A 16,309-nucleotide genomic window follows, 5' to 3' on the forward strand; every position below is an offset into this window, starting at 1 on the left:
CTCAATAGCAGCACAGCACTGGCTGTCACCCTCAGGAACACTGTCCAGTCTGAACTCTCACACTGTCACTTGAACATCTTTATCCATACAAGGATATATATTTGTTTTGTCCCTACAGGCAGATATGGATGTTTCCCTAAGGATGGTGACTGGATTTGGAAAACAATAACAAAGGTTTCTACAATTTTTACAACAGCCGATGTCAATTACAGAATAATTACAAGTGTGATACTAGTTTTGATTTTTCAGTGTATTTTATTACTGTTTCAATTGTACAATTTCCACATTAGAGAACAATATATAATGTACAGTACATAACTTGCATGGCTCCCAGGTTTTGAAGTCATGTGCCAAGTTCAGGCTGAAAAAGAGAGTTCACCATGCCTAAAATGAAAGCAGGCACATACACACAGTTCTACATTGCTGCAGCATTAGCACACTCTTGTGTGGCAAATATAACATTATGAGCACCACCTGTCATTAGGAGACTGCATGTACCAAAGGGTTAATGACATGGATCCTTAACATTCTGCCCCTGTAGCATTCTTTCATGTCAAAGTGACATCACTAGAAAGACACATTAAGCAATTTAGTCCTTGGTTTTAAAAGCTAGTGAAAGAGTACAGCTATAGAAACACTTCACAAAGTGAAATTACAAATTTGATATACATTTTGCATAGTTAAAATAATGTCTAGATAACCTTGGTTACTGGATTTTTGTCTTCTGGCCTTTGTACTTTTGCTTTGCGCTGAACAGTTATTCAAAATACTCCCTCATTCAGTGCCCCCCAGTCAGTTCAGATACCTTTCCATTTCTTTGGCTGCTTTCTTTTCCTTAACATCTTTTAACCTTTTGTATTCCTCCTACAGCACTATGCTATGCCAGACATCCACTCCCTTACCTTTGGCTACTCGTGTTTCTTTTCTTCAGCTTTTCCCTCCTCTTCAGACACTTCCCCTTTCTTGTTACTCTTCTCAACATCTCTGGGCTCTTTCTCATCTTCAACCATTCTGACTATCTCTTGATAGAGAGACAATGCCACAGATTTCTCCTTGTTGCATCCAGCTGCTCTTGCTATTTGCAATACCACTTCTAAATCCTTCAAAAGCATTCCCCTCTAAGTGCCTCATGCTTTCCATAATTACACATGGAAAGTTTTTAATGTTTTTTTTTTTTTTTTTAGTGAATGGAAGATGAAAATCCAACTCACTGCCTTGAATTGGAGCTAGAAAGAAGAAAGCTAATAGAGGGAAACAGAATGAATTACAATCCCAATGTAATAGTGCATATTCCCTCTCTTGAACTTGGGGTTATTTGGTTTTTTCCCTTTTAGCATGGAGTTAAACTTCTTCACAGTGTGCCAACGTATTGTCATTGTTGTAATTTTCTGCTGCAGTAAACTTAGGTTTGATCACATTTGCTTCTTTAATCTGTTCATATGAGTTTTTATAAATTCCCACTGTTCTTTGCTAAATTCTTTTTAACTAGTCCCTAGCATCAGGAAAATATCAGCCTTCTACCTGTTGACACCAGAGCAGGGGAGGGAAAAATCCCATGGATCCTCTGTAATGCAGAGGCTGCTGAGGTAAGCACACTTTCAAAATATTACAGGGCAGCCTGGATCTCTGATTACTTACAGCATGAGCAGCTTTGCAAGTTTTGCAAACCTACTGTGTGCAAAATGAAAGCTCTTCTTCCTTCACAGTCTGTTAGACTTTTAAGTCAAAAGCAAGTAAGTTGCTTATAAATTGATTGTCTACAACTTTTCGCCAGTAATTGTAACTTTTATCTCTGGTTCTGTTATAGATTTGGACTTGTTTGGTTTTGTTGGTGTTTTGTTTGTTTTTTTTTCTTGTTGTTTGTTTTTTCTGTGAGTCCAATGCAATGAGCCCAAGTGTTCAGCAGCACAGGGAGCCAAGCCAGGTTTTACTCATTTGCCCCAGCCCTGGCCCTGGCAACAGGCAGGAACATTACTACAACCACACAGAGCTCCTGTTGTCACACAGCTCTGCTCAAGCAGTTTCGCTTCAGGTTTCAAGTGTGCACACAAGCTAATCACTCACATACATTAAGAACCACTTTGAGTACTTTACTGTATTTTTTTAGTACGGCTTTAGGCTTGTTTTTCTGTTAGTTAAACATTTAAAAGGAAAAGTCTTCATTAAAAAGCACTATACATTTTGAGATAAGCTAATGCCTGTGAAAAGTGCTAGGTTAGTAACTTTGGAAAGTGCAGTCCTCCATAGAGCCAAAAACATAACAGCAACAGTGCAGGCACCTCTGACCTGCCTGCAGCAGTGAGGTGCCAGCACAGGAAGCAAGGGGAAGGGTGATTAGCCCCTAGTTTGATTCCCTGCTGACACGCACAGGGACAGCAGTTCTGAGCACCTGTCAGTCACAGCATCACTGCCAGCACCAGACTGACGTACTGGACAGCACAGCTGCCACTTCCAACAGCTCTACTTCTGCCTCAGCCAACACAGAATCATCATCATCCTTGAGGTAGATGAACAGATATTCCAACACACTTTTCCTGCACCTTTCAGTATCAAATATTTCAAGTAAAAACACCTATTTTCAAGCACTGGCACTAGTGATTTCACTTTTGCCCACAGCATTATCCCTACTGTATCATGTCTGGAATGAGCTCTGTTGTATTACATTTGATGCTCTACATTTTCAAAGCACATCCAAAAATCAGCTATATGAAGATTACATTAAACCCTACAATTGAATCATAGTATATGATTATATATAGTGTGTATATATATATATATATATATATATGTATATATTATATCTCTATATTTTTATGGCCAACTTATAAGCCCCTGAGAACAGAGTTTATGCAGAAACACTGGCACCAATAACACTAGAAGACGCAGCTTTATTTAGATGTAATTAGCATAGAAAGCACCTGAAATTATTTATCTTTTCTATTTATAATAGATTAACTCTTTGGGTATTTTCATAACTATATTAAGAATACATTTGTTAATTTTAATAGCCATTGTGGAAAGATTATATTTACATACAAATACACAAAGACTTGATGTGAAAGAGCAAGAAGGAAGAAAAGAAAGTGCCTGCTCTTGTGCCCTTCTTTATATACATGGGTAGTGCCTTTAAATCAATTCATATGAGTGTGGGTCCCAGCTGTGAATGAAAGTTATAGGTTCTGTTTCATAATGCTTTATGCATGTATGATTTTGACAGACTATTTAAACTGTTTTACAAATACATCCTACAGTAACTGTGTCTATGGGCTCAGGCATCCAGCCCTGAGAGAAACACAAAGTCTGTCCCCCTCTGCGTTTGTAAAAATCTCCCAGCTGGGGCACATGTTCAGAATTAACTATTTTTACAACTCTGTACTGAAACACACCTATCCACCCAGCACAGGGGATGACCCCTCAAGGTCCAAGGAGGATCCCTCAAGCCTTCTGGTCTGCTGGGACCCACCACAAACCCTTACTCCTTCCCTGTTGTAAGGCTTGGACAAGTCATTCAGGTTCACCTTGGTGACACAGTAACAGCTTCCTTAAACTGCAAAAGGAGCCCAATCCCAATTCAAAATAGATTCCAACTGTGGTTTTGTATCTACCTACAGCTGTCACTGTCCATAAAAAGTGACTTCAGTTCAAGATACCAACATTTCATCACCTGTGAAAGTGAAACTGTCCATTTTGCAGAGTAAAGGAGCTTCTTAAATTGGCTACATTCTTCACTAAAGTCTCCTAATACAATCTTTGTTTGCAACATACTTTGAAAGACAAACTAAACATGTTTGCAATACTTCAACAGGAAAATGGAATTCTTTCCAGACTGAAAGAATATGAATTTTAATAAGTCAATAATGACAACATTTTTGTAGGTAAGAAGTGCAAATTTGTGTGTGTTACCTCTGAGAATTTTACACTGCTACCTACAGGGAATTTTTTCATTTTCTTCATTTTGATGTGCTTTACCAGTTGAATAGTACATTTTGACCAAGAGTCATAAAGTATATTTGACTGCTGCCTCCTGACTGCACAGATGCAAAGAACACCTTGAAAGGAAAAAAAAAAAAAAAGAAAAAAGAAAAAAAAAGATGCTACTGTCAGTTTATATTTATGAAAATATTTTTACTCATATAAGAAAGGTGATAGAATGCCACAATCCCAAATACAAGGATATACATATATCACAATTGAATTTTAATCCCACGAGAAACTTTTTAAAGTGAAACTGTACGTGTGATACAACTGCATATTTTTAATGTATTTCTTTCCCTATTTGAAAAGACATAGGAAAACATCTAAAAATAATTAATCTAAGGTTTTAGGGTTTCAGTTTTCTAAATATGACAGTGGGACTAAACAGATTTCAAAGAACATTTACCAAAATTGTTATATGCAAGAAATTACATCTGATTATTCATACCCTGGTGTCTGCAATTAAGAGTTTTTTTTTGGGGGGGGGTGGGGCGGGGGGGGTTGGGGTTTTTTTCCCCCTGATGACTGCTTTGAACGGCCTGTAACTTCAGTAGCCCAGGACAGGCAATCCTGTAGCTGGGAATTTTTGGGGCTCACTCACTAACCCTCCCCACTATACCTGTGGTGGTGTGCAGTTCACAATGCCTGTATTTGTTATCTCTGATAGCAGTGAGGGCTGGGCGGAATAGAGAGCTCTAACAGCTGGTGGTGAGAATGTGTGCAACATCCCTAAGGAATATCCATAATGGGTGCTTTGTGGGACCAGTGACTACTCTGGCTTTGAAGAGGGAAGTTATACCAAGGTAGGAAATAACCAGTAACAAAGTTACCAAAATTAACTGGTCTGTCATAGTCAGCTATTACTCATTTTTGCTAAGTCACCACACTCTGACTCTAGTCATTTCTGTACCTTGTCATTTCTTTCACATAGAAATTTTAGCTTCTGTGCTTTCTTGTGCATAAATACTCCTTCCAGATTTCCTGTTTCCACAGAGCGTAGTTCAATTGCTTTTTCTCCCCAGCCCATGACCTGATTGGACTGAAGGTAAGCTAGAAAAAAAAGAAAAAGAAAAAAGTTACTATTTAACAGCGGAAAGACTGATTCTTGCCTCATTTATGTTAATTATGGATCTGAAGCATTTCTCTTTGATAACAATATATTCTGAATTAATATTTTAAGTTTACACAAAAAGCCTTAGGAATAGTAACTAAATTTCAGTTTGTCCTCTCAGACTTATTTTGAACTCTAGACATAAATCTTAACTACTGCTGTATATTTTAGACTCACAAAAGCTTGGAGGAAAACTCTGAAGGGCATCTTGTTTAACCACTGGCCCCAAAGTGGGGCCAAAATAGACAAGGCTTGTACAGATATGGTTTGATGGATATTTCACAAGCTTTCCAAGACCCTGCTGCAATGCATCACTACTTTCAAGGCTGAACGTTTCTTCCTAATATCTTGGTGCAAATTGTGCCCATCTTTGCTCTCATCCTTTAACTGTTCATATTCTAGAAAAGTCTTGATTGTCTTCTCTGCACCCACTGTACTCTGTTCCTATTAAGAAGCTGGGTTCGTATTTACTATGGAGTTCGGCTTAGTCTGAAACCTAAATACTTCAGAATCTGAGACCATGGCATGATTAATTTGGTGTCTTCCCATCCCTGGTTATATGCAATATTTCCAAATAAAAGAAGATATTCTAGCACCGTGGAAGCTTACTACAATGCTCCCCTTAAATCTGGCAATAAGAAACTGGAATAGTGATGAAGGAGTTAAGACCACAGATTTCAAATTAGGCACAGTTTCAGTGAAAACCCTCTGACTGGTACTTGTATGGGCTTCCAAGGTAAAATCACATTAGTTAAGCTCTATTGGTAGTCAGTGCTCAGGAGTTGTTCTTCTTGCTCAACTATCAACTGTCATTTCACTAGTCTGAGAATTCTGTTGCTCTAAAATGATGTAGAGGGAATGTGTGCACTGGACTGGGTTTTAGCTTCATTGGACAGTGTATATCTGCCCTACATTACTAGTGTGAGCAAGGTCTGCTTCTTAAAACCTTCTGTGTTGATTTAGGTTTTTGTCTAAAAATTGAACTTTCAGTACAGACTGATACTGGAAACAGCAGCCTGCAATCCTGCTTGAGAAGGACAGCAGAAAATAAAGGCAATATGCTCACGTGACTGTATATACTTCTAGCAGGGCTGATTTAATATTAACTTGGAATCCTTGCTTTATGATTGTTGTTAGAACAAATGCATGAAAATCCTACCTCCTTGGAAAGACATATGGTTTGGTTACAGTGTTGTGATTTTAGTTTCCTCAGAGTCTATAAATTTCCCCTAAATCTGTTCAGAAGACTTTCAGTTATTCTTTGTGCACACTGAAAGCTTCCCTGCCACTAGTGCTGAGGGCAAGATAATTCTTTCCCAGTATTCCAGTCATGAGGAAAGAGGAAGAAATCAACCTGTTTTAAAAGCAAAGCAGTAGTGAGTAACCAAGGGTGAGTGGCAAAAGAGGAGGAATATTTTTTCTAAAACTCAAACCCATGAAATGAATATATTTTACAATCTTTTGTTTGTGCTTCAGGCTGTACAACAGGGCATCATTGCTGTAGGCTGTGGAGAAAGTGTCATTAACATTTGTGAACAGTGCAGCAGTAGCAGGATGAGCCCAGGGCAGCACCCATGCAACCTACAGTATCTGAAAAGTAATCCCAGACCACACACAAAGTGAAGAACATCAAAATGATACAAGACTCAAAGTTTTGCTATTTTTGTAGCAACTGACATCACATTAATCTTTTCAAAGTTCACTTTTGAACACAATAGAGACAAAGGTACCCTGTGGTTCTGGGGGTGGGAAGCAAAGCAGGTGCATATATATAAACAGCACCAAACTGTTCTGTGGCTGCACTGTTTAGTATAGGTCATATAGGTCTAGCAATAAAGAACTAATAAGTCTCCTGATCTTTTCCACTACATGAAATTTACACTCCAGCTGCCACTCTGCTGTGTCTGTATCTGTGCCTTTGGCAGATTTCAATTTGATAGCTTCCTTGCAGCTCCCAGTAACCACTTCATTAGTCTCTACTGCAACCTCTAGGTCATCTGCTGGGCCACTTCTGCTGTGTTCTGAAGAGATCTGACCTCCAGGCAGTATTCAAAACAGGAACAGAATAAACCAGATACACCAAGTTCAGCCCTGATGCTCTGCTGTCTGGCCAATATACCCAGAACCTCGCAACTGACAACGGCAGATTTAAGTACAAGTAGCATTAAATCTCAGCTTTGCAGCAGAATCAAAAAATTCTTTCCCAAATTTCTTCTTTGAAACAGCATGCAAACAAAATGGCCTCATTACACCATTGGCAGAGTTGTCCAGTAATAAGGATTTATCTATACATGGAGATTAATTTGAAGGATAGCAGGCTATCAATTCAAGGGTCAGTACTGAGTCATGATAATCCTCCAATGTGGGAGCTCTGAGAGGTGTTCCCTGTGAGATGAACCAAGAGCAGATATACTCAAAGTTGTCTTATTTTGGAACAACAGCTCCTATACCACGAGCACCTTGGGAATAGTTACTTTGAGTCCACTTTCCACTGCAGCTTTAGATAAAAATATCCTTTGCTTCCAGCTGGTATGTTGTAGAGCATTGAGAGAGTAATTTAACCACCTTTTGGTAACACTGTTTCTCTACAGAATGGTCTTCTTGCTTCTAAAATGTACAGGGAAAAGGAAATAAAGACTTTTACTAGTTCCTCTGGGAATATCCAGATTTGTGTCAACCCTTTGTGGCTACATACTGTAAATAATTCATTACTCACACAAAAGGGCAAGAGTGCTCCCAAATCTTATTAACCTGATGTTTCTTAATGCCTTTTTGAAACCTGTTTTATAGGAAATATTACAGCTATATTTATATTTAGCCCTACATATGTGTACGTCTTTCAGATTAAACATAGAATACTTCCACAGTTTTTTAATTTCCCATGGGATTTCAGCTTCCTCTCTCCGATTTCTTATTAACAGATTGGTCACAGAGGTCCCAATTTAAGACTATGAATAAGACATATTTAGATTCTTTGCCCTAAATCCATCGATTATAATACAAACTTTTTTATTTTTTGTATCAAAATACTCTCACCAACTACAAACTTTTCTTTCAAAATACTTGTTTAAATAAATCAAGAAATAAGCAAAGGATGACTAGAGAGCAACAGGGTAACACAAGACCCTTCTGTCTCTGCAACAGAGAGTGAAAATTGAGACATGCTCATACAGACTTCAGGAGGTTTGAAATTGGTACAGAAATCCCAGGAAAAGAGGATCTTTTAAGAAACTATCAAGTTGCCCCTAAGTTGGGCCATTTAAATAACAGTTATTCACACTTAGAATGGTTTTGTCTGCAGCCAAGGATATCAAAGGATTAAGAAAATTAATAGGAGTTAGGGGTAAAATTATTAAAATAACAGTTAACAGAGGCCTTATCTGAAGTTTGAGTTGTGTGTTTATAGGTCAGGTTAATTTTTAGTGGAAGTATCATTTCAATCAGAAGTTACATTTGGTTTGTACCACATCCCAAAGATGGGCTTTCCCTAAAATGACTCAGGTAGAAGTGAAAGGAAAAAGGTGAACATCCTTGATTTTTCACAGTGGTATGCAGTTTCCTCCAAGCTAACGACAGGCTTCTGTGCAGTCTAATTGTCTTGGACTTGTTTTGTTGGTATGTTTGTTTTAAAATAAAGAACAGGAGTGAGACAGAAATTAACAAGTAATAAACCCAAAAATCTGCCTGCTTTGTTCTTCATTTCCCCATACTGTTAGCGTGAAGCCCTATGGGAAAGGTGAAACAAACAGCTGTCCTGGCTGCAGTACAACCAGAATCTCCTCCTACACAGCCAACTGCAAGCATGGGGAGATTAAGAATCTATCACAAATATCCTGAGATGGCAGCCCTGTGAATTTAAAGTGCTAAAATGGAGGGGCCATTTGACAGCAGTTACAGATCTCTTCAGTAACTGACCCCTCAGTTGCTGTGAATTTCTACATAAAATGCTGTCAGCTATGAACAACCTAAACACTTCTTCCCCTCTGTAATTCACATAATTCTCCCTGTGGAAACTGGTGGTAAGCTGCATTCTCAGTGAAGTCTGTCTGTATAGTCAACGTGTGATGCAATAAACAGTGTGAGAAGAATACAGACTGTGTCCAAATGAGAAGTCCCTATTGCAATTATTGCCTGTGTTAACACAAACACCCATAAATCTGTTTACTCTTTTACGCATCTGGTTTGCTCAGAAGCTGCTTTATGTGCCATACAACCATTTTCACATAGATACAAACCTCATAAAGAAGTCAGGCTTCATGCAGCAGCACCTTATATTTAACAGCTATTTTTCATACCTACCTACAGATGCTGGCATTTCTCCCCACTGTAGAACAGTCTCCTTTGTGAAATGCCCATATATATCAATGTAGATGCCTTCATCCTCGTAGGTGAGCAGGAGCTCCATGCCACTGGTGTTCGGGAGGATGATAATGGCATGGGGGCGAATCGTCCCCTGGATCTAGAATCGTATTTTACTAAGATTTATATCAGAACACAGACTGCAATTTCAGTGATGACATCGATCTAACTAGCTTGGCAGAGCAATAAAAAGAACTAGCTCATGGCTCATGGAAAGTGAAAGAAATGCCTGTTCTCAGAGGCTGTATAGTTTGCTAGTAAGCCTCTAAAACAGACTTTCTCCCCTTCTCCCCCCTTTGAATATGACAGCAGGTTTGCAAATAAATCAATGTTCAATAGTTCACATTAAATTTACCAGTGTTAATTGGTTTCAAGAAGCCATGGAGCCATTGAGACACAATAATATTTACTTAGTCCCTTACAAAATACTTGCATTATACAAATAGGAGAAAGGTGAAATAAATTTGAATTCACAACTTTTTCAGAAGATGGACAGAAACTTCCACATTCCAGGAGATCAGTGCTTTCACTTTCCATGATATTTCCCTTTCCCCACTCACAAGTTAAAAACCTGCAAATTTAATTATATTCATCTTGCTGTAAAAAGTTCCCTGGACCTTTTCACTCTGTCTTTCCCTTCCCCGATCCTTCACTACAAATAGCTGCCCATTTGACTGCTGTTGGGCACACCTCTGCATGCCACAGGAACAGTGCATTTCACTCACACGAATCTCTCCCAGAAGCCAACATATCCCAAGCAAAAAAAAACCAAAAAACCAAAAGTGAAGTATACAACCATGAAGGTGGGGTTTTGTGAAAGCATTTTTGAAAGAAAAAGAGGACAGCCTTAAAAAAACAGTAACAAAGCACTTCCTTGTTTAAAGCGCTACTCAAACCAGGATGGTACACAGTAAATTAAACCACCACAATTAATATTTTTATAGGATGCATATGACTGGAGCTTTACATCATTCTCACAAGCCAGCCACACACAGGTCTTTTTTTTTCCCCTCAAGCACAGACATTTATGCACACTGTAAGGGCACAACGAACAGTAAAAGAAGCACTGAAGCTGTACTTGCCAAACTGAATACACTCAGGCCACCCACTTGACTCCGTGCCTCGGCAACAACTATCCGTAACACTAGAACGGGGATCCAGAGCCGCAGAGCAATTTTAATGCGCCGCCTCGGGACCCGCATGAGCGACCGCAGCAGGTAAGAGATGAAGAAAGAGGTGGGGAACCAGGAAAAGAGGCTACCAGAAAGCAAGAGTATCTCAAGTCAGCCTGTTACAGTCTGGGCTATTGCCACCACAAAGCTCCTTGAGATAAGTATCCAGTTCTAGCTCTTTCAAAATAATAGAGTATCAAAAAAGATAGAGCTGCTGTAGGAGCTGATTTATTTCAGGTCTAAGACTCTGAAAGAAAAATATATTTTTAGTCCGTGCTAACTTGTGGCTGAAGAGCTCACACAAATACAGTCAGTCTCAGGTGCCCCACATATTCAGGGCAGTCACCTGGGAAATCTCTCTCATCAGGTACCTAATTGTATTTGCAGCTAGTTGAAAAAGTAAAGCCTCTAAGAAAGTTCACTTTTTTTCTTTGCCTTTCTTCTCTTGGGCAATTATGCTAATGATCCTTTTGACAAGTCACTGCTCACCTTGCTCAGCAACCCACTTCCACAAAGGCACGTGGGTACCACACTTCAATTTACAAACTGATGGGCATTCATCATAGCTGCACAGTTAACAAAGGTACTGTCGGATTAAATAAACCCTCTAACAAGACAAATACTAAGTACCTTAAAAAACCAACACAGAAATAAACAAAGCCTTTAGCAGGTGATTCAACAGTTAGAACTGCTAGAAGTCATTTTTCAGTTAAGAGCAGTCTATAAATCTAACAGCCAATCTTACACACCGTGCCCATGAGGAACACAGGTCTGACAGAACGTGGAGGCTGTGGCTTGCAGGGGCAGCAGAGTGATCAAGTGGCTTGCACAGGAGGAATGGGGTTTTCATTTGGGTTGAAAACAAGGGGCTGAGAGTGGAGAGAAGTTAAAAATAGATGGATTCACAGCACAGGCTGCAACATGCAGATCTAGGATGAGATTTCTTCAGACCTCCCATGCATAACTTTGGGACACACGGTCTGGGGATGCAAAGTGGCCATGGCACCCCCAGCCCCTGTGGAGCACTGTTGATTTCAGGGAGGGTTCAAGTGTGCACAGAAGTTTCTCTGCCAGGGGCCTCCCATCAGACTGGAGCCAGTCTGGAACTTGCCAGTTTGCTGAACCTAAGCCCCCAAGATTCTTTGGCTTTTGGGACTCACAGCTTTGAAAAGAATAGCTAAAAAAATAAGCAAACAAACAAAAATCCAAAAATATTAACACCATAGCATAGACTTGATATTGGACAGCCTCAGGCCAGCCATTCACTTCTGCAGGGCAATTTGCTGTTATCTGAGCTGAAGCAGGAATGTAGTGATCACCATCACCTCAAACAGACACAATGCAGGATGTACACATAAACCTGAAATCAACACCTTCATGCTAACTTACTGACAATCTAATGAGAAAGTCCCAAGGAAAATGTAAAACTTCTTCAGAATTTACAGAGTGGTTTCATGGGCAGCTAAATGGCAAGAAGATCAGCAAATTTATTTAGTCTGAAGTTGGTTGCTGCTGTCTGCACAGTGGCAGATTGTAAAGTCACCTAAATGCATGTAGATATTATTGTGTCTTTGACTGTTTTAGTCCTAAATTTCCAGGATAAATCAATTAAAAATAGTACTGTCCATACAATAGGCTTTCTGACATTAATCCACTAAAATTGATATTCTAAATGTAATAAAAGCATTTAAACAGGACTTCAGTGTTATAAAACTATGCGTATTAGCTGCCACTAATCATTCTATTGAAAAATAGCACAATTCTTAACCTGATCATCATCAATACACAGCCCAAAGAACAAAGACATTAATGTAGTTTTTTGGATTCTCTTACGTGTGTTGGAAGGTACAAGTCATACACAGATCCAGAGTCCACATCAATGGCATGAAATCCCACTACTGAGCCATATATGACCTTTAGTCTTTGCCCATTTTCAACAGTCAGGTCAACTGACAGTGGTTTGTGATGAAGTGAGGTAAAGGACTGGAAAAAAGAAAAATACAGTTTGTAGCACAATAAAACTGTTGGTTTGCAGAACTACATTTAGGATCCTAAGAATTCTCAAAACTCAAAAGTTAGACAGCTATTTTGGTAAAATAGTAGGTTACATTTAAGGAGCTAAGTATCCATCATCCACCGAGTTGCAAGAACTTGGATAATTCATTTGTGGTATGAAAAAGAAATCAAGATTCTAGAAATGGACTAGGCAAAAAGTAGGCTGACTACCACTGTGTTTAATTTCCTCCCCTTTTGAGGGAAATCAGCATCAACTTTGCCAATTCAAATGCACATTTTGGCACAGCACCCGCTAAGTTTGGCTGGGGTAGAGAGAAACAAGTTATTCACATGTAACACTCACAACTGTGACAGTTTCATGTTTGCCATCTCCAAAGTACATCAAATGCACTACATTTTCTTTAAAAGAATACTCAGTTTATCTTTAGCTAGAATAAATGTTGTAGAATAAAACAAAAGCAGAGGGTAGATGAGAGACAGTGACACATCTGAACCAAAGTGATGTTTCACTTACCTTAAAAGCCATGAATTTGTGATAAGGCTTTGGAGCCCAAGCATAAACCTCCACTGAGTTTTTCAAAGCGATTACAAGGAATTTGATTCTCTCATATTTTACTGTAATACAAGAAGAACAATTCCTTAGGTACCAGACAGATGCTTAAATCAAAGACCATCTCATCACATGAAATAATTTCAATGGATTACTTGTAGAGGCAGACATTATCCAGCATGGGAGACGAATGCATTCTGGACATCAATGTTTAATGTCACCAGTGACAATACCTTGGCTGGAAACTTAGAATTCATTTATTTTCAGTAAAGCCAAATGACTGTTACCAATATTTATATATTCCTTTTCAAATAGTGATGAAAAAAAAAAAATCTCACTATTTAGAGAAAAGGTCTTGACCCTACAGCTAAACCAACCTGCTTGATTTTTTAAGTATGAACACACCCCATCACCACTGGTTATGAATAAGCTGCTGTTGGAGGACTGGTGGTTGTTGGATGAACAATTCTGTCAGACTTGGCAGGATGAATTTTCATTTCACTGCTCATCTGTGGGTTAAATCCCCAGGTGCTGTGTGGGTGAAGGACTCCCATCTTTCTAAGATGAGTAAGCATTTAAGAGATGAGCAATTTCTCCAAGACAATTAAGGTCATGCTGGGCCCATTGAGAATAAATGAAGAATCATGCATTGAAAATTAAGATTTCTTTGTGCATTGTGTTTTCACAATGGAAAACAGGATGCTATCTCACATAGGCAGAGAACAAGAAAACTCAGCAAACTCCATCAAAATGCAGAAGAGTAATTTTTTTTTTTTTCTTTTCTACCTGGAAAAATAGCTGTACAACCAAAGGTCAAGATACAAGAAGATTCACCAGGAGAAAAACAGCAGCAGCTGTGCTGTCAAAAACGCAGGAGTGGCTTGTCATATGTAAACACAGAAGCTCCTACCAAATGTTTGCCTAATTTTAGGATAAGTATTTTGTCATTGTGTTTTTTAAAAATGCACCAAACCCAAGGATGAGCAACTGAAGCGGAATATGTGGGTGCTTAGCTGTAATCACAGTTAAAGTAACAACACACATCTGTTTCATATTCTTCCTTGAGTTTAACCCTTGCCACTTCTAAAGCCAAAAAGGAAAACCATGAAGCAAGGTATTAATGAGGAGCAGCCACCTCACATTTCCTGCACTCCTCTGTATCATGGCTTTATTTGACTTCGAAGAAAGTGCCACTTTCACACCATCCTTCACCAAAGCAATACTTGTGCCATATATCCACCCCCATAGTTAAATGACAGAAATTATCACAATCCTCCCACTCACCTTGAAGAATGAGCTGCCTGAGAGCCCAAGAAAAGTGAGATGGTACCATTTCCAGGGTGTTTAAACAAAGCTATATTTGGGTCTTTCATGAGAGAGAAAGGGATGAGCTGATCTACCTAAGGACATCCTACAAATATGATTCACTAGTACTTGAACTAGGTCCAATTTCTTGGCAGTTACCTAGGGCCAAGAGGGAAGCTGAGGAGGTGGAAAACATCAGTTCAATTAAAACCTTAAGTAACTACAAAAAAAGGAACCACTGACTGAGCACAGACCATGGCTGGCAGTCCCTCCTTCCAGCCATTACAGGGAACACCATAACATCATCTGGTAACTGCTGCAAGAAGAGATGCTGCCTGAAACGACAGGGAGCAAGGCCATGTACAACAGGGAGTCTTGAAAGGACTATGAGATATTCACCCAATACAATCCTGAAACAAAGCTGAAAAATGCTGCTGTCAGAAGATGAAAAAGGAGGATGATTAAGAATCTCTCTAAGGAAAAACCAGGAAATCCTTACCAACTTTGTAGTGCACACAGCCTTCCAGGTCACCCACGGACACCCAGCCTTGCCGCTTCTCCACCTCTGGATCATTGCGCAAAATTTTATTTCTCAACCATGACAAGTAATACACCCTCAACTTATTCTTCTTCCCTGGGATTTGCAAGAAGAGACAGAACACTTTAACTTCCTGAAGTACAAACTCTCCCTCACTTACAAAAAGCTAGAGTTTTGTGACCTTGAGTACAGCGGGTCCTTGTGCCTCGCCAGGGTGAGAGAACATAGCAAGAGCACGGAGGAGTGATGGGGACACGCAGGGGGAACTGGCACAGGAGCAATTCTATGGCACTGGGCACATGTGCACTTCCCTTGTGACTCAAACTTCATGCAAGATTTTCACACCTGACTAAAATTCCTCCCTCGGGCCAAAGAACAGTTTTCTACAGACACAGGTGCTATCAGAAACCATCACAGTAACTGTTTATTCTGGAATACAGGCATGTCCTGCAATGGCCACTTTGAATAAGCTATTGATGTAGTTCTAATTAACTGTCAATCTTCATTCCAAGTAGCTATTTTTCTTCTGCATGCCTTTACACATGAGCATTATTTCGTCATCCTTCATCTCAATCACTCTTTTTGTTGTATTAGTTCATAAGTTCATAGTCAACAACACTCTGGGACCACAGATTACTCTGGAGAGAAGGACTATGTCATGTCCCAGCAACAACTGGACCTGGCAGTATGGGACAAACAGCAGCTGGCACTGCCCACCATGATGAGTCTGGATTGGAGACGAGCTGCTACTCCCTGTTGGATGCACACCTCTGACCTTGGTATGTAATGTGCATCCTTTGAGGCCACTCTCAGCCATGGGGAATAAGGCCAGAGTCCAAACTGTTTCCTGGCAGAGGTTGAAAACCTCCACTTAATGTTACTGATGCTTTCACAATACAGATCATTCTCATGTTATGGCTTATACCTCTTGTTGAACACAGGACGAGGTTATATCATGATATGTTAATAGAACTGCACTTAGATAGATGCTCACCCATCATCAAACCAGAAAAGTGACAAACTATAGCTTGCAGAGAATCAGCCCGTTTTAGGAACATGAAATGCTCTGTACTTCCCACAAACCATTTTACACATTAACCAGGCAATGAATTGTCACAAAGCCACTCTGGAATGGGAGTGTAAATGTTAAAAATTCAGCAGAGTTTTCCTATTAACAAGAATAACTGTCCTGTGATTTTCTGAAAGAGGAAATTCCTCAACCTAGTTTATAACCTAATTCTTCTTTTTAATTGCCTCCAACTCCAACGTGGGTCAGATACTTT

The 16,309-nt window shown here is 39.5% G+C and overlaps 1 protein-coding gene across 3 annotated transcripts in view; it reads right to left on the bottom strand.

Annotated features, from left to right (window-relative positions):
• Positions 1-235: 235 nt before the first annotated feature.
• NRK (Nik related kinase) overlaps positions 236-16,309 on the bottom strand; it is an 89,455-nt gene continuing 73,381 nt past the window's right edge. For all 3 annotated transcript variants that reach the window (XM_041485145.1, XM_041485146.1, XM_041485144.1), the window contains 6 exons: positions 14,988-15,122; positions 13,148-13,248; positions 12,451-12,600; positions 9,386-9,545; positions 4,886-5,025; positions 236-4,049 (listed from right to left, as the gene is read on the bottom strand). In XM_041485145.1, the coding sequence (XP_041341079.1) occupies positions 3,966-4,049; positions 4,886-5,025; positions 9,386-9,545; positions 12,451-12,600; positions 13,148-13,248; positions 14,988-15,122 (770 nt within the window). In that variant the 3' untranslated portion in view covers positions 236-3,965. The remainder of the gene's footprint in view (positions 4,050-4,885; positions 5,026-9,385; positions 9,546-12,450; positions 12,601-13,147; positions 13,249-14,987; positions 15,123-16,309) is intronic.

This window comes from Pyrgilauda ruficollis, unplaced genomic scaffold (assembly GCF_017590135.1).
Source record: "Pyrgilauda ruficollis isolate IOZ18807 unplaced genomic scaffold, ASM1759013v1 scaffold7, whole genome shotgun sequence".
NCBI lineage: Eukaryota > Metazoa > Chordata > Aves > Passeriformes > Passeridae > Pyrgilauda > Pyrgilauda ruficollis.